Consider the following 25581-nt stretch of genomic DNA (forward strand, 5'->3'; position numbering starts at 1 on the left):
TAGGATATGGGACACAATATCGAGACGGGAAAAATGGGAGTATAACTCCCCATTAATCCCATTAGCAGGCACAAATTTTTTTCCACCAGGTAACGGAACACGTTTTGGAAAACACTTAGGGGAGAAAAGATTAAAAGATATTGTTACACGGGGAAAAATCAAACTTAGACAAGAGATAAAAATAGGGGAAGGGGAACAAAGCATGAGTGAATGGGAGTATATGCAGTTAAAACATTTTGTGAGCACACTACCACAACCAATTAGGGAAGATAAGACACTATATCCAATAGAAAAAATATGCAGCATGGACAAGCCCCTGATACACGGTATATCAAAGGTATACGGGATACTAACAGAACTCGAGACCCAGGAAGCATTGCCCTTTTTGGGAAAATGGGAGAGCGACATTGGTAAAAAAATTGATAAAACACAAATGATAGGTGCAGTATATAACTATGCTGCGGACATTACCACCATAGAAGCAAACTATAAATGCATGGTGCGATGGCACATGACCCCATCAAGAATGAATAAGATCCACCCTAGAAATTCAGAGCTATGTTGGAGAAACTGTAAACAAAAAGGAACAACGCTACATATATGGTGGGACTGCCCGAGAATGCAGGAATTTTGGAAAGAAATTTTGAAATATATCGCAGAAATAACAGGAGAGACGATTTTATGTAGCCCGCTGACCTGTTTGTTTCACGGAACTGAAAAAACAAAAAAACAATATGGAACAACTCTGGTCCCAGTGTTGTTAAACGCAGCTAAGGCTCTGATCCCCAAAAATTGGTTACACCCAAAGAGGCCATCAATTAAAGAGTGGATAGAAAGGGTGGAATATATAGAAGAGATGGAGTATCTTGCCTGCAGAGAGTTAGGAGAAGAGGACAAAAACAGGTCGGTTTGGGAAAAGTGGAAAGTGTTCAAATCCACAGAAAAGTTCGTCCAGGGAACGATAGAAGCAGAAAGCTGAAAAAACCATAAAGAAGATTGCATGGCACACAGATCCGGGGGGAGGGGGGGGGGGGGGGGGAAGGGAAAAGGGGGGGGGGGAAAAGGGGGGGAGAGGGAAAAAAAAAAAAAAAAAAAAAAAAAAAAAAAAAAAAGGGGGGGAATAATCATGATATGCTAATATAGTTAGATTCGTCAAGCGGGAAAATACTAGCCTAACAGTTTAAAAATGTTAAATCCGTAATGTCAAAAAAAGAAACACAAAAAAAAAAAAAAAAACCACGAATGATGCGAAGCTGCAAGAGAGACGCTAAGGGCGGGCGAACCGTGAGCTAGCCACTCGGCTATATGTGAGCAGAGTCTGACGTGAATTAAAAAAAAAAAAAAAAAAAATAAAAAAAAAAGAAAAAAAAAAAAAAGAACACAGCCTTCACCAAACTGTTGCTGTATGATTTCAGACAACTGTATGTGTACACCACTGTCTAAAATGTCTTACAAGTTGTAGCATAAATAGTGAAGGCTATCTCGTAACGCTCAAGAAAACACCATGTCAAACATGCCCAAACTGCACCATATTTTTTAAATGCAAGTAAAGGGTCTCATCTACATTATTATTTTATTGGCCTCTAATTCTAATTGCAAGCCGAAAAACATTTGTGAAGCAGATTCGAAAATAGCTAAAAGTAAAACAAAGACAGACAGCTTTTTACCATACTACTGTGTAGACTTATGTTAAATAAACATTACCATTGCTTGCTGAAGAGTCTTTTGTACCAAGTTCACACAACGCTGGTATACAGGTTCACAGTATGGTAAGAAACCGGACTGAAGTGCAGTAGCAACAGAAGATAGGCACTGAAACATAATGAAAATGAAAAAATACAGACAAGATTATTTTTTGTGTAGGAGCATATAGTATTGAGTATATCAACAGCTTTAGGTCTTTATTTCAGGTGAACAGATTTATAAGTCACAACTTTCCCAACATATTACGGTATATATATATATATAACACATTTAGCACAATAAAATAAACCTTCCCTAGTAACTATTATTTTAATTGTCGGTGCCGGTCTGTTTATGCTGATGTAGAGTGTAACGAGACATAACTAGTCCCGGCATGCAAAGGACACTGGACACTGCAAGAGAAAGAAGCCACCCTGAAACAGGGACTGTGTGCAACGCACCTAAAAGGGACCAACATCTAAAGCATCTTTTTTTTTTTGGATAGAGTGCAGAGGGATTAACCTCCTGGGCGGTGTTCCCGAGTCTGACTCGGGGTGAGATTTTTGGGCTAGGATCGGTAACCCCGAGTCAGACTCGGGCTCGCCTCGCTGGATGTACAGGGAGTTTTACTTACCTTGTCCCTGGATCCAGCGATGCCACCGCGCTGTGTGAGCGAGCAGGACCTCGCTCGATTCACACAGTGCCTCCGTGTGACGCCGATCTCCGTTCCCTGCGACGTTACGACGCACGGGGACGGAGAACGGCGCCAAATTCAAAAAAGTAAACAAACACTATACATACAGTATACTGTAATCTTATAGATTACAGTACTGTATGTAAAAAAAACACACCCCCCCTGTCCCTAGTGGTCTGTCCTGTGTCATGCATGTCATTTTATATAATAAAAACGTTTCTTTCTCCTTGCAAACTGTAGATTGTCCATAGCAACCAAAAGTGTCCCTTTATGTCAAAAATAGTTTTAGATCAGCTAAAAAACAGCGATAATAAATTATAATCACTTGCAGAATTGTGCGATAGCGATTTGTGGGGAAATTCGTCATAAAAAAAAAAAAATAATGACAGCAACAATTCTGCAACTGAGCAAATTTCAGTGATTTTGATTTGATTACATTATTGAATAATTTTTATTATAATTATATTATTATTTGTTATAATTATTTATAATTATTTATTATATTATAATTTATAATTTTGTTTTTAAAAAAATGTCATACCCGGGATGCCTATTAGAATCTTGTTTGGTCAGATTTAAGTGAGTTATTTCTAAAAATGACAGACCTACAATATAAAACGCCAAATTTCCTTGCAAATAATGGTACCGCTTTCAGCATGTTTTTTCTGACAGAATCATACCGCCAGGGAGGTTAAAACACTTGTCAGTTCTCATTGCGGTCTGTGCCCCTTTCTATGTCATGTGTACAATTATTATTGAAAGTAAAAGAAAATCCCACATTTTGGGTTGTCGCCAGCAAAAGTAATAGAAGGGAAATCTTTCAATGGAAGGAAGCACTAGATTTGGTGATCTGGGGGTCCCCGAGGAATGCACTTCATTTGCAGAGATTTCCTCACTTTCTGTTTGGCTATGGGACAATTAGTGAAGGCAAATATCCGCACCGAAACACAGATGGCAAAAAGAAGAAAAAAATAAAATCTGACGGGTTATAACCAGTGGCGGCTGGTGCTCCATTTTGTTGGGGGGGGGGGGCGCAAACAAAACCCCAACCAACCCTCCACACCCTCATCACTCGTCTGCAATAGGGCCTACAGACAGACAGACAGACAGACAGACAGACAGGCAGACAGACAGGCAGATAGATAGATAAACAGACATGTAGATAGATAGAGATATGCACATAGATAGATATACAGATATGTAGATAGATAGATGAGATAGATAAATAGATACACAGACATATAGATAAACAGACATGTAGATAGATATAGATAGATAACTAGAGAGACAGACATGTAGATAGATAGATATGAAGATGGATGAATGGATAGATAGATAGATATTATTCACTAATGAATAAGAGAAGCATTAAATCGGAACCAGTCCCCCATGGCCCCCCTCTTTTCCCTTCTCCTGCCTGACACATGTCTCTGACACAGCACACTGTCCGGTGAATGGCTCTGGCTGCAGGTTGATTTTAGGGTAGAGTTGAAGCAACCTGTATACTGCCTGTAAACCATGGCTGTAGCAGGACATCGGGGGGCACAGAAGCAGATCACCCTCACCCTCCCCCCCTCCCTGCAGTTCGATCATCACAGATCACAGTACAAGGTAGATCGCATTACCTAACTAATGCAGCTCCGCTCAGGACGTGCGTTCCACAGAGCTGCTGACCTGGAAGTGACGTAACTACGATAGACAGCACCGCCCATGTCCTAGGGCGGTGCAAATGTCTATCATTCACCCAGCCAAGTATACACTACAGGCGTCGCTCCGGAAGCTATGTGGCAGGATGGAAAGCGCCGCAAAGCCAGTTTAAAGCCTGCAAATTGAAACGCCATGTCTGCAATCGCATGATTGCATAGACGTGGCGTTTCCCATAAAGCACTTTGTCCGGCGCTCGAACACGGTGCACTGGAGGACTTATTTTTTTCAATTTTTTTTTTACATTTTCTTTTGTGACTGCCTGGTGGTGGGGGGGGGGGATTGGGCGGCGCCCATGCAGCCACTATGGACGGGCCGCCACTGGTTATAACCCTTCATTGCTCTAGCCAAAATGAAAAAAAAAATAGGATTTTTGTACTCGCCGTAAAATCCTTTTCTCTGAAGTTAATTGACTGATACAGCACTGTAGTCTTGACCTTAGCACAGTACAGCCCAGGGGGTGGTCCTACTGGCTATAACCCCTCACACTGCACTCAGCAGCTCAGTTTGTCAAAAAGCAGTACAAACATAAAAAGGAGGGGTGGGTGCTGTGTCCATCAATTTTACGGTGAGTACAAAAATCCTATTTTCTCTTCCTTTGATTGACGGACACAGCACTGTAGTCTTCACCTTAGGGACGTCCCTAAGAAGTGTCAAAAAAACGAGGGGTGGGAAAAGCAAAAAACTCCACCCATAACAACCAGAGCACCTCAACGGAGGAGTTGCAACCTTAAACAGTCACCTGCAAAACCTTGCGGCCGAAGTTCAAGCACAATAATCAGCAGGTAGGATTCTTCCTGCGTCCAGCGGTCCTGTGCCGACTGTACACCCCAAACACCCCCCCAACTGGTCAGGCTGGCGTCCGTCATGAATAGCGTCCAGTGAATGAAGGAACGACTTGCCCGACCGTAGAGCCGTTGAACTCCGCCACAAGATCAGGGAATCCCTGACTAACCGACTCACCCGAATTTGACAATCCAGAGACGATGGAGATTTGTCCCATTTGGACAGGATCTCCTTTTGCAAGACTTGAGTGTGGAATTGGTAGCCGCCTCGAAGGTGGCTACCATGAGACCCAGGACTCGCATGCAATAACGCAGCGATGACCACTTGCGGGACGCCAACAGCTTCACCGCAGCCTGAAGAGTTTGTAGCTTGTCCGAAGGTAGAAAAAAATCTCGCCTCTGAGGAGTCCAAAATCAAGCCTAGGTACAGTGGGGATCGAAAGTTTGGGCACCACAGGTAAAAATTTGTATTAATGTGTATAACGAAGCCAAGGAAAGATGGAAAAATCTCCAAAAGGCATCAAATTACAGATTAAACATTCTTATATGTCAAAAAAAAGTTAGATTTTATTTCCATCATTTACACTTTCAAAATTACAGAAAACAAAAAAATGGCGTCTGCAAAAGTTTGGGCACCCTGCAGTTAATATCTTGTACTGCCCCCTTTGGCAAGTATCACAGCTTGTAAACGCGTTTTGTAGCCAGCCAAGAGTCTTTCAATTCTTGTTTGAGGTATCTTTGCCCATTCTTCCTTACAAAAGTCTTCCAGTTCTTTGAGATTTCTTGGCTGTCTGTCACGCACTGCTCTTTTAAGGTCTATCCATAGATTTTCAATTATGTTGAGGTCAGGAGATTGTGAAGGCCATGGCAAAACCTTCAGTTTACGCCTCTTGATTTATTCCCCCGTGGATTTTGAGGTGTGTTTAGGATCATTATCCATTTGCCAGAAAATGCGCCCCGTCCCTACGAGCTTGCGTGCAGAAGCGAACACATACGTGAGTAGTGCCAGCATATGTAAACGGTATTCAAACCACACATGAGGTATCGCAGCGATCGTTAGAGCGAGAGCAATAATTCTAGCTCTAGACCTCCTCTAACTCAAAACATGCAACCTGTAGATTCTTTTAAACGTCGCCTATGGAGATTTTAAAGGGTAAAAGTTTGTCGGCATTCCACGAGCAGACGCAATTTTGAAGCGTGACATGTTGGGTATGAATTTACTCGGCGTAAAACATTATCTTTCATAATCTAAAAAAAAAAATTGGGATAACTTTACTGTTGTCTTATTTTTTTAATAAAAAAAAAGGGTATTTTTTCCCCAAAAAAGTGTGCTTGTAAGACCGCTGCGCAAATACGGCGTGACAGAAAGTATTGCAACGATCGACATTTTATTCTCTAGGGTGTTAGAATAAAAAATATATATGTTTGGGGGTTCTAATTAGAGGGAAGGAGATGGCAGTGAAAAATGACACATTAGAATTGCTGTTTAACTTGTAATGCCAACGGCCACCACCAGATGGCACCAGCTCACAGAAGGAAGAGCTTGGGACTTCACAAGGCCGCGGCCTCAATTACCGGCCGTCGCGGGAGGTGGGGGCGCACGGAGACACAGGATCCTGTGCCTCCATGCGACCCCACCTCCCCCGCCGCGCGATCTCGGCGGCCGGTAATTGAGGCCGCAAAGCTGCGGCCTCAATTACCGGCGGGCGCCAGGTCACAATTTCCTGGCGCCCGGATATTGTCGACCCCTGACCCGAGCAGTATGGGGTGGCTGCCGGCCACGGCCCCACTGTGACTCGGACAGCAGTAGCTGGGTCATATGAGCCCCGGAGCATATAGCTCACCGGCCACCCCTGGAGCAGACATGGGAAGGCCATGGCCGACCAAGCTCATAGTTATGGTCTGCTCATGCTCGAAGGCCGGACTGGGGAGACTACCAGGGTCTACATTATCCAGCCTGTCATCCAGCCTGGCAGTTGATAGTAGATCTCAGGAATCAAAAAAAATCTCCACGACCAATGGTCCCCACCGGGAGCCAGGTCCATCTCCTATACTAGGCAGAAAAAAACTGAGCTGCTGAAAGCAGTGTGAGGGTTTATAGCCAGTAGGATCGCGCCCTGCAAATTTGCTGTTTTTAAAATGTTCTGCCTAGTCCTCTCCAGAAGGTGGCGATATAACTTTAAGGTCAAGACTACAGTGCTGTGTCCGTCAATGAACGAAAGAGAAAAAAGTTTTGTTTATAGTTATATTTTAAATCTGACCTAGATGAGGAGTACAACCCTGTAATACAGGGGAAAAACTAATGACCATCCTAACCAAGACCAGGACAGAGGAAATTACCACCAGCTGGGAATGAAGGCACACTGAGCCTGAACAAGTGACTGACTGAAAACAAAAATCAATCAAGCAGGTATAAAAACAAGACAACCTGATTAGGAAACCCACAACACAATATGTACAACGGAAGAAAAACACTGGGTCAATCCCCCAGGAAAACAGGTCCCCACAAGGAAACGCAAGCAAAACTGGGTCCGAAAGAAGACACGCTAAACAAAACTTCATGATCAGAAGGTTGCCTACCTAGACAACCAATCTCGCTAAGCAAAATATCCAAGAATATTTAGAAGAATCAAAGCACAATAGCCAATTGAGGGATGTAAGGTGATCACTGAGCCTAGTAGAGAACTCGAGAACAGCCCCATAAAAGTCAATCAACTAAAAGGGGTAGAATGCACAGGAGACACCTCCATAAGGATAGGCATGGATGGAAGTTATATATTAACAATACAAATAGGATTTTTATAACAGCTTACCTGTAAAATCCTTTTCTTGGAGTACACCACGGACACAGAGCCTTAAATCATTACATAATGGGATGTATGGTCACCAGAGGTGATTGGACACTGGCACAACCAAAGACAGAAGAAGAAATCGCTGCATTAACAGATGGCAGACTCCACATCTTGGTAAACTTCTCCTCCATGGGATAAAGCACTTCAAACTTCCTAGGAGGAGCAAAATGCTTACCTGGATTATTCCCACAGGTGATTCCGTTAACTCCTTAGGGGGTAACCTGAAAGTGGAGCGCACTTGCTCCAGTATAATATTGCACCTGTAACTTTAGCACCTGAGATGCAGAAAAAGGCTCCTCTGAAAGCTCTGATCCCTCCAAGTCCTCATCCCCTCATGGGGCCTCATCCTCCTCAGATCTTTCTGCAAGGAGATCTAAAACAGGAGGAGATCTGCTTTGCTTTTTATCCTTTTCTGAGGACTTGTACCGAGCAGGCGCAGCTAGAGCCTCCTGTCGGCGATGCTTTTTTGCTTCTCCAAGAGCCTTCTCTTTGCGTAGACATATGCCAAGGTACCAACAAATGCATATACTACTGTGCTAGTTTAGCAATCTACATATAAGTACGCAACTAATAACACACAGTTTGCCAGAGTGGGTGTCTTATCCTTGGGGAGTGCTCAGCCAACCACATGGAGATCTTGCGTGCCCTTAAACGCTGCTGTTTCCCTTGCAGGGAAGCTCCAGCCATGTGAGGTTTGTTACTTCCTGTCTGACCTGCAGTGAAAGGAGTGTGCTTGTCATTTGGACTGACACTGCTTTGGAGCTTGGCGAGTGAAAAACTCAGCTCTTTACTCTCTCCAGTGGCGGCTTCAAAAAATTACACCAACTCTAAATGGGAAAAGTCCTTAAGTTTAAAACTTGGGACTTTTTCCTAACTCACCTTGTACCCGCCGCAGGTTCTCTGCCAGGCAGATACCAATCTTTCCCCATCCCGGCAGGGTCTGCGTGCCAACCTTCAGGGGTATGGGTTCCTACTTAAAGGAGACCTCTTCCCTGGGCCTTGTAAAAGACTTAACAGGACTTTTAGCGTATAGAGCGAAAGTGCTGGAGCCCAGTCCTCCGAAGAAAGACATTACAGGTGACACCTCGTCCATGAGGTCCAGATTACATCCAGTTTTGGCGTAATATAATTAAGCGTCTAGGATGGACCCACAGTGTAGCTCTCTACCCTCATAGGGCTTCTTAGGCAGAGCTTTCTTCAGCACAGTTTCCTTGCATCCAACACCTTAGACACTGGCTAAAAAACTAAGGTACTTCCCTGATGAGAGGGATTATATGGAGGGGAACTGTCTGATTGGTTGTGCCAGTGTCCAATCACCTCTGGTGACCATACAACCCATTATGTAATGATTTAAGGCTCTGTGTCCCGTGGTGTACGATAAAGAAACATATGCTCTAAAGCAGAGTACACATGTATCGTTTTTTTTGTTCAGGTATTGTATTCTGATGGTGGGGCCTCTAATGATTGGCTGATCGAATGAAAACGTTTTCTAGCAGCCAAGTTTGACGGGAGTAAATCTACCAACCCTGCTGAACCGACCAAATTTTCATACGCGTTTACCCAGCTTAACACCAGGTGGTGTTTTTGGAGAGTTCAGCAGGGCCTGCCTACCTTTAACACAGAACATATGTCTAGCAATCGCCTTACCATTCCCCAGTCCAGTGAAACACCCATAGCTGGGGAACACAGAATAGAACAGGACACCTAGCCTCACTGCTAAGAATTGACCGATTAAGGGCAGAATCAGGTAAGATATCCGCAGAAACTACCTCAAACCGGTGCTGCAGATCATCCAATATAGATTGTGGTTTGTATACAATAATAAGAACTGTAGTATGTCTGAGAACCATCGAGCAGAGCCATTTCCATCTGAAGCTCATGTCACAGCTGTTGTGCCATTTCATATGCTTAAGAATATGAACACGGCTTTGAAATCGTGAAAGTTTATTTCAACTCGCACGCTTTCAAAGCAGCATTTCAGTCTGACTTTAGGGGCGACTTGAAAGACATCTGTGCGGTTTCATGCACAGATGTCTATTGAAGTCGCCCACAAAGTCGCCAAAAGTAGTGGAGGACCTACTTTTGGAAATCGGTGCAGCGCTGCAAAGTCGGCATCAAACCAATTGGGGCACTCCTATTGCCAGCAAATTACACCGATGTGAACGGGGGCTCAAGGTAACTTGACAGTTGGCACTCAACTGGTGAAGAATTTGGGCAAAACAGTCTAGAATGGAGGACACAAGCACAGCTTTATTAGGTTGTGTGCTTAATCATCCCTGAACAGCTTGATGAATTTTCTTGAGAGGATAAGACCCTTCATTAAATCCCTCAGACCTGCAAAAACCTAAACCGATTACCTTAATGCAGGGGTGTCAAACTCAAATTCATTGTGGGCCATATCAGCATTAGGATTGCCCTCAAACGGGCCGGTTGTATCTGTAAGATTAGATGTCCAGCGCATCCCCTCCCCTTACATTAGATTTCAAGAGTCACCCCACCATCAGAAGTGGAGTACCCCACTCTCCCTTATACCAAAGTGCACCACCCTTTCTTTATGCTGCTGCTGGAAAGAAGCTGGATGCATTGCTTGAAAGCAGAAAGTAAGGGTCTAGGGAAGGACCAGAGGAGGGCTGGAGCTCTCCTGCAGCTGCAGGAGAGGTGCGAGGGCCACATGAAATGGCCTGGCTACAGTTCTTCTCATCCTCCTTCCTGGATTCACAGGCTACACTGAAAGCAACGAGAGCCAAAGGTTCCTGCTGCTGTCTATCCAATCCTTTGAGGGGCCACAGCAGAGCCCTGCATATCTATGGACGGACACACACAGCCCGGATCAGAAGCGTGTTCGCATTTGTGCCCCCCCCCCATAGCACAGCTTGCTGGGGGGGGGGGGAGCATTTGGATGAGGAGCAGGCCAAGCCAAGAGGGGACTCAGAGGTGGTAAGGACCACTCTGTGCAAGATCGTTGCACAGAGCAGATAACTACAACATCTTTATGTTTGCATAAAAAAAAACACAACACATCTTTGCAATAACTGCCAAAGATGCGCAGTGTTAATGGAAGATTCTCTAAGGCCCCATTCACACCCAAGTGATTTTCTGCTTGAAGCTCTAAAACGTTTAAGTCAAATGCCATTCATTTCAATGGCCACTGTTCAAATCAGTGTTCTGTCGCCTGAAGCAAAACGCATGAAGCTCAAAAAAATAAGCTTCTTTTTGGCAATTACAAAGCGTTTTTTGTCCGTCAATAAAAACCCCTGACTTGAGCGGTTTCTGCTCAAATAGTAAGTCTTCACCCCCCAATTTCCTCTTCCCACCATAGTGCTTTCTATCAGCTAAACAAAAACACCTGAAGCTGTAAAACGCTTTAAAAAAAAAAAAAAAAAGCTGCAAAAAAGCTTTATAAAAAACGCCAGTAAATTGATACACGTAGGTGTGAATGGAGACTAATAGTCCTCACCTGAAAAAAAAAATAAAAAATAAAATGGTGGCTAAGGTGCCCTGAAGTGGCAAAGTTAACCCAACAGAGCAGGAAGTGTTGACTAACTAAACACAAGGTGACCTTCAGTGCACGATTCCAGGAGGGTCTCATGTGCTTGTAATGACCTTATTCAGTATTGGCATGATGGAACATGTGCAACAGCATTTGCGGTCTGGAATTCTGATAATGCTTATTGTGTTATGAGTTTCCTTGATATGTATACTCAAATCTCTGCATTGTGGGTTTTCTAGTCCCAAAACACAAAGTTAGATATTTTTAGTGACCATGTAGTGGTCTACCTTTTTTTCGTCTTACATTGTGTCTTTTAATATGATCCCCATATGGCAAGAAAATTCTCAGACTAAACCAAATTATACAGGTATAAGTTGTTTTTGACAAGACTATTTCTTTGCAGAATTTGTAGCCAAATGTCAAATTGGGGCACCCTACAATTGTCCAGATTTAACCACTTAAGGACAGAAGGTGTTTTTCAGATTTGGCGTTTACAAGACTAAAACAGTTTTTTTTTGCTAGAAAATTACTTAAAACCCCCAAAAATGATATATATTTTTTTTCTAACACCCTAGAGAATAAAATGGCGGTCATTGCAATACTTTTTGTCACACCGTATTTGCGCAGCGGTCTTACAAGCGCACTTTTTTTGGAAAAAAAATAACTTTTTTGAATTAAAAAATAAGACAATAAATTTGGCCTAATTTTTTTTATACATTGTGAAAGATAATGTTACGCTGAGTAAAATGATACCCAACATGTCACGCTTAAAAATTGCGCCCGCTCGTGGCATGGCGTCAAACTTTTACCCATAAAAATCTAGATAGGCGACGTTTAAAAAATTCTATAGGTTGCATTTTTTGAGCTACAGAGTAGGTCTAGGGCTAGAATTATTGCTCTCGCTCTAACGATCGCGGCGATACCTCACTTGTGTGGTTTGAACACAGTTTTCATATGCGGGCGCTACTCGCGTATGCGTTCGCTTCTGCGCGCGAGCTCGACGGGGCGCTTTAAAATAATTTTTTTTTGTTTTCTTATTTATTATTATTGATTTTATAATTTTTTACACTGAAATAATAATAAAAAAAAAATGTATCACTTTTATTCCTATTACAAGGAATGTAAACATCCCTTGTAATAGAAAAAAGCATGACAGGTCCTCTTAAATATGAGATCTGGGGTCAAAAAGACCTCAGATCTTATATTTAGACTTCAATGCAAGAAAAAAAAAAATAAAAAAAATAAAAGAAGGAAAATTTGTAATTTAAAAAAATGACAACAAAAAAATTGTCTCTTTAAGACGCTGGGCGGGACTGATGTTTTGACGTCACTTCCGCCCAGCAAAACTATGAGGACGGGTGGGGGCCATCTTGCCCTCACTCAAGTCCTCACACACCAGGCAGCAGCATCCGATCTCCTCCGCCGCTACCGATGGCTCCGGTAAGCGGCGGAGGGCTCCTCTCCCGCCAAATCCGCCGCGGAGACCGCCGTTATCGTTTACACGCCCGCCCACAGAAGAGATGGATACCTCGGTTGTGGCAGCAGCTGCTGCCGTTACCGAGATATCCATCTTTAAAAAGAGGACGTATATATACAGTGGGCGGGCGTTAAGTGGTTAAAAACAGTATACACATTAACAGTGGGGAAATTAAATCACTATATCCTCTCTGTTTTTTGTATTATTCTCTTTTGGCACACCTAGGATCAGGGCCGGCGCTAGTGCAAGGCAACATGTGCACTTGCCTTACGGAGCCAGCGCCGCCCAGGGCAGAAAATCGTCCTCCTTTTAAGCCCCAGCACAGAGTGAGACCCGGACAGCAGGGGGATCGGAGTGGCAGGTGGGGGAAGCAATTACAGAGCAATCCAAAGGGGGAGAGAGAGAGGTGACAGGCAGCTGCTGGTGCGGACGTTTTTAATAAAATAAATGTTTAAATACAACCCACTCACTCTTGTCAGAGCTGTAGGCATGTCAGTCTGTGAAGTCGGCTGTCCCATTCTCTCCTCCGATCCACGCTGCTGTTATCACTGAATCACTTCTGTCAGCCTGGGATTGCTGTAACCAATCAGAGCGTTCCGGAGGCTTAACCACGCCTCCATTATCAGAGGCTGACGGTTCACATGAGTTTCCCACGGCTCTGTTTCCTCCAGTGATTCCGTGATAACAGCAGCGTGGATCAGAGGGGAGAATGGGACAGCCGACTTCACAGACTGACATATACACAGCTCTTACATGAAGAGTGAGTGGATTGTATTTAAGCATTTATTTTATTAAAAACTTCCGTACCAGCAGCTGACTGTCACTTCTCTCTCTCCCTATGTTTGGACTCTGTATTCACCCTCCTCTGCATTTTCACCCCCTCCTCCTCCTCTGCATTTTCACCCCCCTCCCCCTCCTCTGCATTTTCACCCCCCTCCCTCCTCCTCTGCATTTTCACCCCCCTCCCTCCTCCTCTGCATTTTCACCCCCCTCCCTCCTCCTCTGCATTTTCACCCCCTCCCTCCTCCTCTGCATTTTTACCCCCCTCCCTCCTCCTCTGCATTTTCACCCCCCTCCCTCCTCCTCTGCATTTTCACCCCCCTCCCTCCTCCTCTGCATTTTCACCCCCCTCCTCCTCCTCCTCTGCATTTTAAAATGCAGAGGAGGAGGAGGGGGGTGAAAATGCAGAGGAGGAGGAGGGGGTGAAAATGCAGAGGAGGGTGAATACAGAGTCCAAACATAGGGAGAGAGAGAAGTGACAGTCAGCTGCTGGTACGGAAGTTTTTAATAAAATAAATGCTTAAATACAATCCACTCACTCTTCATGTAAGAGCTGTAAGATATGTCAGTCTGTGAAGTCGGCTGTCCCATTCTCCCCTCTGATCCACGCTGCTGTTATCACTGAATCACTGGAGGAAACAGAGCCGTGGGAAACTCGTGTGAACCGTCAGCCTCTGATGATGGAGGCATGGTTAAGCCTCCGGAACGCTCTGATTGGTTACAGCAATCCCAGGCTGACAGAAGTGATTCAGTGATAACAGCAGCGTGGATCGGAGGAGAGAATGGGACAGCCGACTTCACAGACTGATATGCCTACAGCTCTGACAAGAGTGAGTGGGTTGTATTTAAACATTTATTTTATTAAAAACGTCCGCACCAGCAGCTGCCTGTCACCTCTCTCTCTCCCCCTTTGGATTGCTCTGTAATTGCTTCCCCCACCTGCCACTCCGATCCCCCTGCTGTCCGGGTCTCACTCTGTGCTGGGGCTTAAAAGGAGGGCGATTTTCTGTCCTGGGCGGCGCTGGCTCCGTAAGGCAAGTGCACATGTTGCCTCCTCTGCATTTTCACCCCCCTCCTCTCCTCCTCCTCTGCATTTTCACCCCCCTCCTCTCCTCCTCCTCTGCATTTTCACCCCCCTCCTCCTCCTCCTCTGCATTTTCACCCCCCTCCTCTCCTCTGCATTTTCACCCCCCTCCTCTCCTCCTCCTCTGCATTTTCACCCCCCTCCTCTCCTCCTCCTCCTCCTCTGCATTTTCACCCCCCTCCCCTCCTCCTCTGCATTTTCACCCCCCTCCTCTCCTCCTCCTCCTCTGCATTTTCACCCCCCTCCTCTCCTCCTCTGCATTTTCACCCCCCTCCTCTCCTCCTCCTCCTCCTCTGCATTTTCACCCCCCTCCTCCTCCTCCTCTGCATTTTCACCCCCCTCCCCTCCTCCTCCTCCTCCTCTGCATTTTCACCCCCCTCCTCCTCCTCTGCATTTTCACCCCCCTCCTCCTCCTCTGCATTTTCACCCCCCTCCTCCTCCTCTGCATTTTCACCCCCCTCCTCCTCCTCTGCATTTTCACCCCCCCCCTCCTCCTCTGCATTTTCACCCCCCTCCTCCTCCTCTGCATTTTCACCCCCCTCCTCCTCCTCTGCATTTTCACCCCCCTCCTCCTCCTCTGCATTTTCACCCCCCTCCTCCTCCTCTGCATTTTCACCCTCCTTCCGTCTTATCTCACCGGATAAAAGAAAATTGCTCATAGCTGGATTAACTCTTTGTGGCAAGACTGGGCACAGATGATAGGAAATCTTTTACTCTACGTTGTGACAGCAAAAATAATAATAATAATAATAATTCGGGTTTACATCCACTTTAAGAATCACAGGTCTGTAGGCATATGCCTATTAGGTGGTTTGCACTTTGTTCTTAAAATGAATCAGGACTACAATGCTCCATATTTAGAGAATTCGGTAAGAAATATATAGTAGTTTAGATTAACTCACCTAGAGCAGTGCTAAAGACTGGAAATAAATGTTTAAAAAATAATTTGATAATGGTTCTTTTTCGCTTTTCAGAACACGCTGATATATTTTTTTTAACCACTTGACGCCCGCCGTCATGCTCTATTGTTTCGACAGGACGTCATATGACATCCTGTCTTTTAAAGCCTCTAGGGCGCGCGCACCCGTCGCGTCAATGGGAACACAGTGCGCATGCCCTGCGGCCGCCGGGCACCCGCGATTGCCCAGTAACTGTGCAGGGACGTGGAGCTCCGTGTGTAAACACAGAGCTCCACGTCCTGTCAGGGAGAGAGGAGACCGATCTGTGTCTCTTGTACATAGGGACACAGATGGGTCACCTCCCCCAGTCACCCCCTCCCCCCACAGTTAGAACACACCCAGGATACACATTTAACCCCTTCCCCGCCCCCTAGTGGTTAACCCCTTCCCTGCCAGTCGCATTTATACAGTAATCAATGCATATTTATAGCACTGTTCACTGTATAAATATGAACGGTCCCAAAAATGTGTCAAAAGTGTCCGATGTGTCCGCTATAATGTCGCAGTCCCGAAAAAAAAACGCAGATCCCCGCCATTACTAGTAAAAAAAAAAAAATCATTATGTCCCCTATTTTGTAGGCAATATAACTTTTGCGCAAACCAGGTTATTGCGATTTTTTTACCAAAAATATGTAGAAGAATACGTATCGGCCTAAACTGAGAAAAAAAAATATATATTTTTTTTAAAAAAAATGGGATATTTATTATAGCAAAAAGTAAAAAATAGTGTTTTTTTTTTTCAAAATTTACGCTATTTTTGTTTATAACCCAAAAAATAAAAACCGCACAGGCGACCAACTACCACCAAAAGAATGCTCTATTTGTGGGGAAAAAAGGACGCCAATTTTGTTTGGGAGCCACATCGCATGACCGCGCAATTGTCAGTTAAAGCGACGCAGTGCCGGAAGCTAAAATCTCGTCTGGGCAGGAAGGGGGTGTATGTGCACAGTAGGCAAGTGGTGAAATTGTGCATTTTACATACAGGTAAAATCCTTTATATTGAGTACAGTACAGGACACCGGTCTTCAAATCATAATATATGAGTTACATGCGGCACCTTTGAGTGATTAGACACTGGCAAAGCCGCTTAAAAGCTTTTAACACTTCCTCATATAACCCCTTTCCACCATGTGTGTTTTGTAGCAAGCAATGAGGGACCGACCGGCAAGCAACAAAAGTTTGATTTTGAAACGCCCAAGGTATTAAATCCAAAAGCAAACATCATATTGCAGCTTACCAATTCTTAGATGTGTTGGCTGCATTTTTTCTTTATTTTCACCTGGTGATCCAGCCAGCAAGTCTGTTTTTGAAAAGAACAAGCTTGCTGCTGTAGCAATTACAGGGATGAGACAAACCATATGCCACTGACAAACTGTTGCTTTAACCATATGTGTAACTGCAGTGTGAGCTGGAGTTTGGCTTTAATTTGTTAGTGTATCTGCTAGTACATTTAACACTCCTCCTAAAGGTGCCCCTGTGCTCCTTCATCCAGAGGAGTATTCTAATACAGGGAGTATTTTACTGACCAGATCACCAGAAGACAACAGGGAAAAAGCTAAAAAAAACGAATGCAGCCACCATATCGAATGATTGGTATGTATTACATTTTTGGTTTAACCTCTTGCCGACCAGCCGCCGCAGTTTTACGGGAGCAGGTCGGCTCTGCTGGGCGAGATCACGTAATATTACGTCATCTCGCCGAGCAGTCAATACGCACGTGCGTCCCCGCTCGCTCCTGACGCGTGTGCCCGGCGGGAGCGATCACCGCCGGGCACCCGCGATCGCTCGTTACAGAACGAGAACCGGAAGCTGTGTGTGTAAACACACAGCTTCCGATCCTGTCAGGGGGAGAAATGCCTGACCGCCTGTTCATACAATGTATAAACAGCGATCAGTCATTTCCCCAAGTCAGTCCACCCCCCCTTAATTTAGAACACACCCAGGGAACATACTTAACCCCTTCCTCGCCCCCTAGTGTTAACCCCTTCCCGGCCAGTGGCATTTTTATAGTAATCAATGCATTTTTATAGAACTGATCGCTATAAAAATGCCATTGGTCCCAAAAATGTGTCAAAAGTGTCCGCCATAATGTCGCAGTACCAATAATAATCGCTGATCGCCGCCATTACTAGCAAAAAACAAATATTAATAAAAATGCCATGAAACTATCCCCTATTTTGTAAACGCTATAACTTTTGCGCAAACCAAACGCTTATTGCGATTTTTTTTTTTACGAAAAATATGTAGAAGAATACGTATCGGCCTAAACTGAGGAAAAAAAAGTTTTTTTATATATATTTTTTTACACTGAGCCCCCATTCACACCTAGGCGTTTTGTCGCCTGTAGTGTGACGCCGCAGCAGCCCCGAGACGCCAGAGGGACGAAATCACATGCACCTCTATTTGATCACCTCTGCGGTTTTACCGGTAAGCAGAGTTACCGGTAAGCCCAACTCCGGTTTTCTCAAGTCGTCTTCCAGGACAGCCTCTGAGATAAGCAAGAAAAAACTCACTTGTTAGGGTGGGGCAACCGCCTGGAGGACCTTCCGTCCAAACGCCTGATCCTTGTCCGACAGCAGGTCTAACCTATAGTGCCTGGCGAACGTAGAGGAAGACGACCATGCCGCTGCCTTGCATATATCTTCCAGTGAAGCTCCAGCCTTCTCTGCCCAAGATACAGAGACTGCTCGGGTCGAATGTGCCTTGACTGAAGGGGGTTGCTTGCCCTCTGATTGGTAAGCCTCTGTGATCGCCATTTTAAGCCACCTAGCAATGGACGATTTAGAAGCCCTATAGCCTTTGCGAGCTCCCGCAAAATTAACAAAAAGAGATTCAGAGCGCCTAAAATTCTTAGTGGCCTCTAAATAACATAAAAGACATCTTTTGACATCTAATAAACTTACAGATTCCCCCTCATCACCTTCTGAAGTGGAAGAAAAAGTAGGTAGGATAATGTCTTGTGTCCTATGAAACGTGGAAGACACTTTGGGTAGAAAGGAAGGGTCTGTTTTAAGGATTACCGTATTTATCGCGGTATAACGCGCTCTGGCGTATACCGCGCACCCCCAAAGTGGCCCCCAATCCTGTGGGAAAAAAAGTTTTTTTGTTTTTTTGTACTTACAGTTTTGATGTCTTGCGCGGCGTCCCTCTTCGGCGGGGTCCGGCGTCCCTCTTCGGCGGGGTCCGGCGTCCCTCTTCGGCGGGGTCCGGCGTCCCTCTTCGGCGGGGTCCGGCGTCCCTCTTCGGCGGGGTCCGGCGTCCCTCTTCGGCGGGGTCCGGCGTCCCTCTTCGGCGGGGTCCGGCGTCCCTCTTCGGCGGGGTCCGGCGTCCCTCTTCGGCGGGGTCCGGCGTCGTCCTCCCGCTCGTTTCCCGCCACGACTTTGAATACTGCGCCCGCATATAGCGAGCGCAGTACACTCGTGAATCTTCGGGCAGGCTCGGGCGCCTCTCGCACTGACGTCCTGTACGCTCAGGACGTCAGTACGAGAGGCGCCGAGACTGCCCGAAGATTCACGAGTGTACTGCGCTCGCTATATGCGGGCGCAGTATTCAAACTCATGGCGGGAAAGCGGGTATCGGCGTATATCGCGCACCCACGATTTTGCCCTGATTTTCAGGGCAAAATAGTGCGCGGTATACGCCGATAAATACGGTATCTTATCCTCCAAGATTAACAAAAAAGGCTCCTGAATTGACAGGGCCTGCAGGTCACTGACCCTCCTGGCCGATGTGATCACTACTAAAAAAATAGTTTTTAAACTTATGTATTTTAGAGATGATTTCTCCAGTGCAAAAGGGACACCGGTAAGTGCTCCAAGGACTAGGGACAGGTCCCAGGAAGGACAAGCTCTTACTTTCACTGGCTTGGATCTTGCTAAGGCCTTGAAAAAACTCTTTACGAATTGATTTTTCTGGAGAGGAACCTCAAGAAACACGCTCAAGGCCGCCGTCTGCACCTTTAGAGTACTGGTAGATAGACCTATATCGAAACCTGCCTGAAGGAAGTCCAGGACTACCGGAATGCTGGGAAGATTCCTCGTTCCGCCTGCCAGGAATTAAATTTCTTCCACACCTTGGTACAAATGGCCCTGGTTACAGGAGAAATTAGGTCTTCCCTTGCTGGAAGGGTCCAAGGAGGACCCACGGCCAACCTCCTCAGGTTGGCAAACCACGGTCTCTTGGGCCAGAATGGCGTTACTATGACTAGGTCCGTGGACTCGACCAGAAACTTCTGGAGGACTCTGGCTATCAGCCTTATCGGAGGAAAGGCATAAGCCAGTCTGAAGCGCCAGGGATTGGCAAAGGCTTGGTCCCGCGGGTGAATGGAAAAGAATCTCATTACTTTCTTGTTTTCCTCGGACGCGAAGAGGTCCACTTCCGGTTCTCCCCAGTGGGACACTATCTGTCTGAATACTTCCACATTGAGGGACCATTCGTCCTGGCTCACTGGCTGCCGACTTAGGAAGTCTGCTAGGATATTGTGGGAACCCTTTAGGTGAACCGCAGACAGGAAAGACAGGTTTATTTCTGCCCAACTCATTATCCTCTATAGCCTGAAGGGGAGGGCTCCTTGTGCCCCTCTGCTAGTTTAAATATGCGACGGTAGCCGCGTTGTCCGTCCTCACTTGAAGATGTCGCCCTGAAATCAAGGGTCGGAAGGTTTCTGTGGCCCTTAGGACCGCGAGAAGTTCCTTCTGGTTTGATGACCGATGGGCAGCAATCGGAGACCAGGAACCCTGGGCCAAGTTACCTTCCAGGTGGGCTCCCCAACCCAGCGCGCTGGCATCCGTAGTCACCACTATGGCCGTGGGCGGATTCCAGGACAACCCCTTCTCTAAGTTGTGATGGTTCCGCCACCACCATAAGGTTCTTTTTACTTTGGCTGAAATGTGCATGGGAAGGTCTAGACTCTCTCTCCTGCCATCCCAATGTCTTAGCATCTTGTTGTGTAACAGGCGTTGGTGATGCCTGGCCCAAGGCACTGCCGGAAAACAGGCCGACATAAGCCCGAAAACTCTCATTACGTCCCTGACTTGGGTGACCTGATTGGTTTGTATCCAAGCCACTGCCTGCACTACCTTCTGAATCTTCTCCTCCGGAAGAAACACCTTCATTTCCACCGAGGATATCTTGTACCCCAGGTACAGGACTTCCTGGGACGGAGTCAGCTGGGACTTGTCCCTGTTGACCAGCCAGCCCAGGGAGCGTAGGAGACCCTGGGATTCCTCTAGGTCCTTTTCCAGCTGGGGACCGGAGGAGGAAATGAAAAGCAGATTGTCCAGGTAGGGTATTACAGTGACCCCTTGGTGAACGGGCTTGGCGTGTATAGAATCCACTGTGGAAGGAACTCCCCCAACCTTCCTCCCACAGGGACGGAGGCGTCACTGGGGTTTAGGGGTGGATTGAGGAGGATTAAATAGGATGCCTCCTCTCCCGCGCCCTTTCCCTGACCAGTGCTTTTTGGGACGACCATCCCTCTCTTTGGCACCCTGCTGCTTGAAGCTACGAAAGAAACGATTGTTATCGTCTCTTTTCTTCTTCTCAGGAAAGGATTTCTTTCTATCCTGGGTTCTTTCTAGCGCTTCCTGCAGACCGGGCCCAAATAAATGGTCGCCTGAAAAAGGCAACCCGCAAAGCTTAAGTTTGGAACCAGAATCACCTGGCCAAGTCTTAAGCCATACTGCCCGTCTAGCGGCGTTGACCAATGCCGCCGACCTGGCTGCTAGTCTGACCGACTCAGCTGAGGCATCCGCTAGAAAACCCACTGCTTTAAACAGTAAGGGAAACGAGCGCAGTAGTTGCTGCCTAGAGGTACCTGCTGAAATATGTGACTAATTGTGTAAGCCAGCATACAAGATTCCTGGCTACACAAGTAGCCGCCAGGGCTGGTTTTAACCTAATGGACGAGGCATCCCAGGCCCTTTTTAGCAGCACATCTCCCCTCTTATCCATGGGATCCTTCAGTGCGCCTAGATCATCAAAGGCTAAATCTGTATTTTTAGACACTTTGGCTAATGGTGCATCCAATTTTGGAATTTTATTCCATGGCTGGGAAACGTCAGATTCAAACGGGAACCTTCTCTTGAGGCTACCCGAGAAGAATGGTCTTCTTTCTGGATGCTCCCATTCCAGCAAAATCAATTCAATGAGTGATTTATGTACAGGAAAGACCCTGGCTTTCTGCGCATAAGACCCTAAATACATCTGGTCATGCTTAGAAAGTATGACTTGCTCCTCACGAATTTCTAACGTGTCATAAATCGCTTTTAACAGATCTCCCACGTCATCTAGGGTCAGCCTATACCTAGATCCCCTGGAGGAATCTTCCCCATCCTCAGACCCCGAAGCAGAATCTGCCTGGGACGAGGCTGGGCCTGAATAAGTCCATCCACTGTCTGCTCTCTCCTCTCTTTCCAGCTCCTCCTCCTGTGCTGGAAGTCTATTTGCAGGGTCAGACAAAGAAGGAGTACTGGATGCCCTGGGCAGAGGGGATGGAGCTTGTACCCTATCCATCATTCCTCTGAATGATGAAAAAGTGGACGCCAATTCATCCTTAACGGAAGTCAGGATCTTTCGGCACTCTGCTGCTGAATCGTCCTTAACCAGGTCGCTGACACAGTCTGGGCATAATGGCTTTTTCCAATTAGTACTAATTTTTGCCCCACACACGGCACACTTCTTCCTGGGAGTCTGTACAGGAGGCACTTTGACCTGAAACAGACCAGGAAGTTGTTAGAATACCCCCCTTGCCTAACACCTCTGTGCAGGAAGGAACGAGTGCGTGCCTAACCATAGGTTCCCCACCTTAGCAGAGTGAAAGTGAAAGTAAAGTGCCAACCTCCCAGTGTAAGTGTGGTCTACCCTCACCACCTTACCTGAGAGGTACCGGAGCCTGCTGCGCATGGATCTGTAGCCTGGCTTGCTTCCTCCATGCTGCCTGGGCATACACACGGCCTGGCCGAGAATTTCACCCTGCTCCGGGCCTGTTCTCCACTGCTGCGCCGCTTAAGGAGACCGGAACGCGTCTCCGTGGCGTCCTTTGATGACGTCGTTTCCGGCGGAAGTCCCGTCACTTCCGCTCTTTGGAACGCATACCCCGCCCCTCGGCTTTCCGGAAGCCTGGAAGTTCCGCTCTCGAGCGTGGAGGAACAATACTGGCCAGGTCAGCGTCCCCCGCCAGCATGCCGATTTTAAGGTAAGTGGGGTCAGGGCTAGCGCCATCCAAGGTCCTGCTCTCTCTGAGCAACGGGCAGCAATAGATCCGGCAACCGTGCTCTACCCAGATTGGTCAGAGGGGTGCCCAGGCTGAGGAGAATCATGCCAGGTGCTCTTCACAGGACAGACCTAGAGCTCCCCATGTTCCTTACGTGCGTGCTCCTTCCCGTCCGGTAGGAAATACAAAATAACTGAAGATGGAGGCCTGGAGGACCGCCTTTAAAGAAGTGGGGGTGTGCGTTTCCTGTCCCGGAGGGAGGAGCCCAAGGTCTCAGAGGCTGTCCTGGAAGACGACTTGAGAAAAATCTTTTCACCTTTCTGTTTCCCTTGTGGGCGAAAGAGATCCATCTCTGGCCTGCCGAACTGCTGACAAACCAGGTTAAAAACCTCTGGGTTCAACTCCCATTCTCCTTGGAGAATTGGTTGGCGACTCAAGTAGTCCGCTTCTAAGTTGTGAATTCCCTTGATGTGGACTGCCGAGAGAGAGGAGATCCGCAGTTCTGCCCAGCTCAGGATCTCTAGAGACAAACTCAGAAGGGCGCAAGATCTGGTGCCTCCCTGATGATTCAGGAAAGCTACCGTGGTCGCGTTGTCGAACAGAATCTGGACCTCCTGGCCCTGAATTCTCTCCTCGAACGCCCTTAGGGCTTCCCCCGACAGCCAATAATTCCCGGAAGTTTGAAGAAGCGCCCCTCTGACGCTGGTTCCAGGAACCCTGGACTCAAAGCTCGTCTAAGTGGGCCCCCAGGTACTTGCATCTGTGGTTATCCTGATGGGGTCGGTTTGACTCCACAAAAGACCCATCTGCAAGTTCTGAGGAAGAAGCCACCACCTCAGAGAGTCCCTTACTATCTGGGATGCGGACCCGGTCATCTAATGTCTCTCCCTTTCTGTTCCAAGAGGCAAGGAGGAAATGTTGGAGGGGCCTGGAGTGGAGTTGAGCCCACAGCACCGCAGGGATACAAGAGGTCATTAGACCCAGTAGCCTTATGATGTCCCTGAAAGAGGACTCCTCTTTCTCCAACGCAGATCTGACCGTTGCCATGAGACCCTGGACCTTGGCCAAGGGTAAAATAAGTTTCCTCTCTAGTGAATCCACCAAAAATCCTAGGTAAAATTTCTTTGTTCTGGCACTAACTAGGACTTTTCCCTGTTGATAATCCACCCCAGGGATTCCAAGGTACTTATGACCCTTGCCAGGTTTGCGAGGAGAAGATCTCGACTCTGGTTGTAAAGCAGGAGGTCGTCGAGATACGGGACTAATGCTATCCCCTGCAAGTGCAGGAAGGCGACCACCTCTGCCAGGATCTTTGTGAAAACCCTTGGGCTGGAAGCCAGTCCAAAGGGGAGGGCAGCAAACTGACAATGTTGAATCCCTTGGGCAAAGGCGATCGCAAGCCTGAGAAATTTCTGGTGCCCTGGGAAGATCGGGACGTGAAGATAGGCATCCTTTAGGTCGATCGTTATCATGAATACCTCCCTCAGAAGGAGCTTCCTGAGGGTGTATACACTCTCCATACGAAACTTCTTGAGACAGAGAAAAATATTCAGGGGCTTCAGGTTGATTATAAGCCAGAATTTTCCTGACGGCTTTGGAACCACAAAGATATGGGAGTAAACTCCCATAGGTACCAGAACTATGACACCCTGCTGTGCAAGCTCTGTGACGTTCCGTAAAAGACCTGTCGCTTTGAGGGGGTCTCTGGGCAAATGTGTCAGAAGGAACTTTGGGGGAGGAAAAAGAAGGAACTTGGAGCTTGTAGCCCTCCTTTATAATACGGAGGATATGAGGGCTCTAAATTATACTTTCCCACCTGGAGAGAAAATGGGAAAGTCTTCCCCCAACTCTGCCGTCACTTGGAGTCCTTATCGTTGGATTTTTGGTTGGAAAAGAGGATATTCCCTTTTTGTTTGTCCTTTCCAACTCCCCAAAGCCTGTTGCCGGCCGGTCTTTTCTCTGAAAAGCGGTTTCTACCCTGGGGGCCTTCGAATTTTTTTTCTTTTTTTTTTTCCAATTCTATATTTTTATTTTCATTTTGTTTCTTTTCAAAAACAAAAACAAAGAGCAAGAAAGCGATACAGAAAACATAAGAAAAGGACTAGGCACAGTCCTAAACATCAACATATATATGGATATTACATTTGTTCTCTCTCTTCAACTTTATTTTCTATTCATAAATTACTTTCCGAAGGAGATTATAATATCTATATTACTAATAAATTCAGACCATTCCCCTAAGAGAGATATAATAAACAAAAATACTCACTACTTTTAACTAAATTTCCGACTTCCCCAAGTATTCCATCTCCACCTTAACTATCCATATATTCTCTATATAATGGACTAATTCCCTCAGTATCCCTGTCACGCTTCCTTCCTCATTTTAAACCCCTCCTTTCCCTCCCCTCTTATCCCCACCTCTAGACCCCCATCTCCACCTCATCTCCTCCTCCGGCCGTGGATATCCATAGACCGGGGAGAAAAAAAAAAAAAAAAAAGTTTTTTTTTTAAAAAAAAAAAGTATAACTATAACAATAATAAAGGAGAGAAAAAAACAAAACAAAAAAAAACAAACATACATCGACCCTCCCCCCCCTCCGCTGTCTCCCCCCGAACGCAATATAATCTCTCTTCTATTTCCCTTCTTTCTTCCATCTGTTAATCTTTATCCTTATTCCCCTAATAACTTTTTGCCTTCCTCCGATTGTACAAATAATTCCCAGGGTGCCCATATCATTTTAATTTGCTCTTTCTTATCTATTGTTCTTGGGAGGAGTTTCTCCATTATCCCTATTTTCCTTACTTTTTTCAGCCACATAGATATTGGAGGTGCCATGGAGTCTTTCCATTTTGTTGC

At 46.2% G+C, this 25581-nt stretch overlaps 1 protein-coding gene across 2 annotated transcripts in view; it reads right to left on the bottom strand.

The window, feature by feature from the left end:
• The window catches only part of TNPO1 (transportin 1), a 230386-nt gene that overhangs the window by 43719 nt on the left and 161086 nt on the right, over positions 1-25581 (bottom strand). For both annotated transcript variants that reach the window (XM_040341460.1, XM_040341459.1), the window contains exon 15: positions 1705-1812. In XM_040341460.1, the coding sequence (XP_040197394.1) occupies positions 1705-1812 (108 nt within the window). The remainder of the gene's footprint in view (positions 1-1704; positions 1813-25581) is intronic.

This window comes from Rana temporaria, chromosome 1 (assembly GCF_905171775.1).
Source record: "Rana temporaria chromosome 1, aRanTem1.1, whole genome shotgun sequence".
NCBI classification, from domain to species: Eukaryota; Metazoa; Chordata; class Amphibia; order Anura; family Ranidae; genus Rana; species Rana temporaria.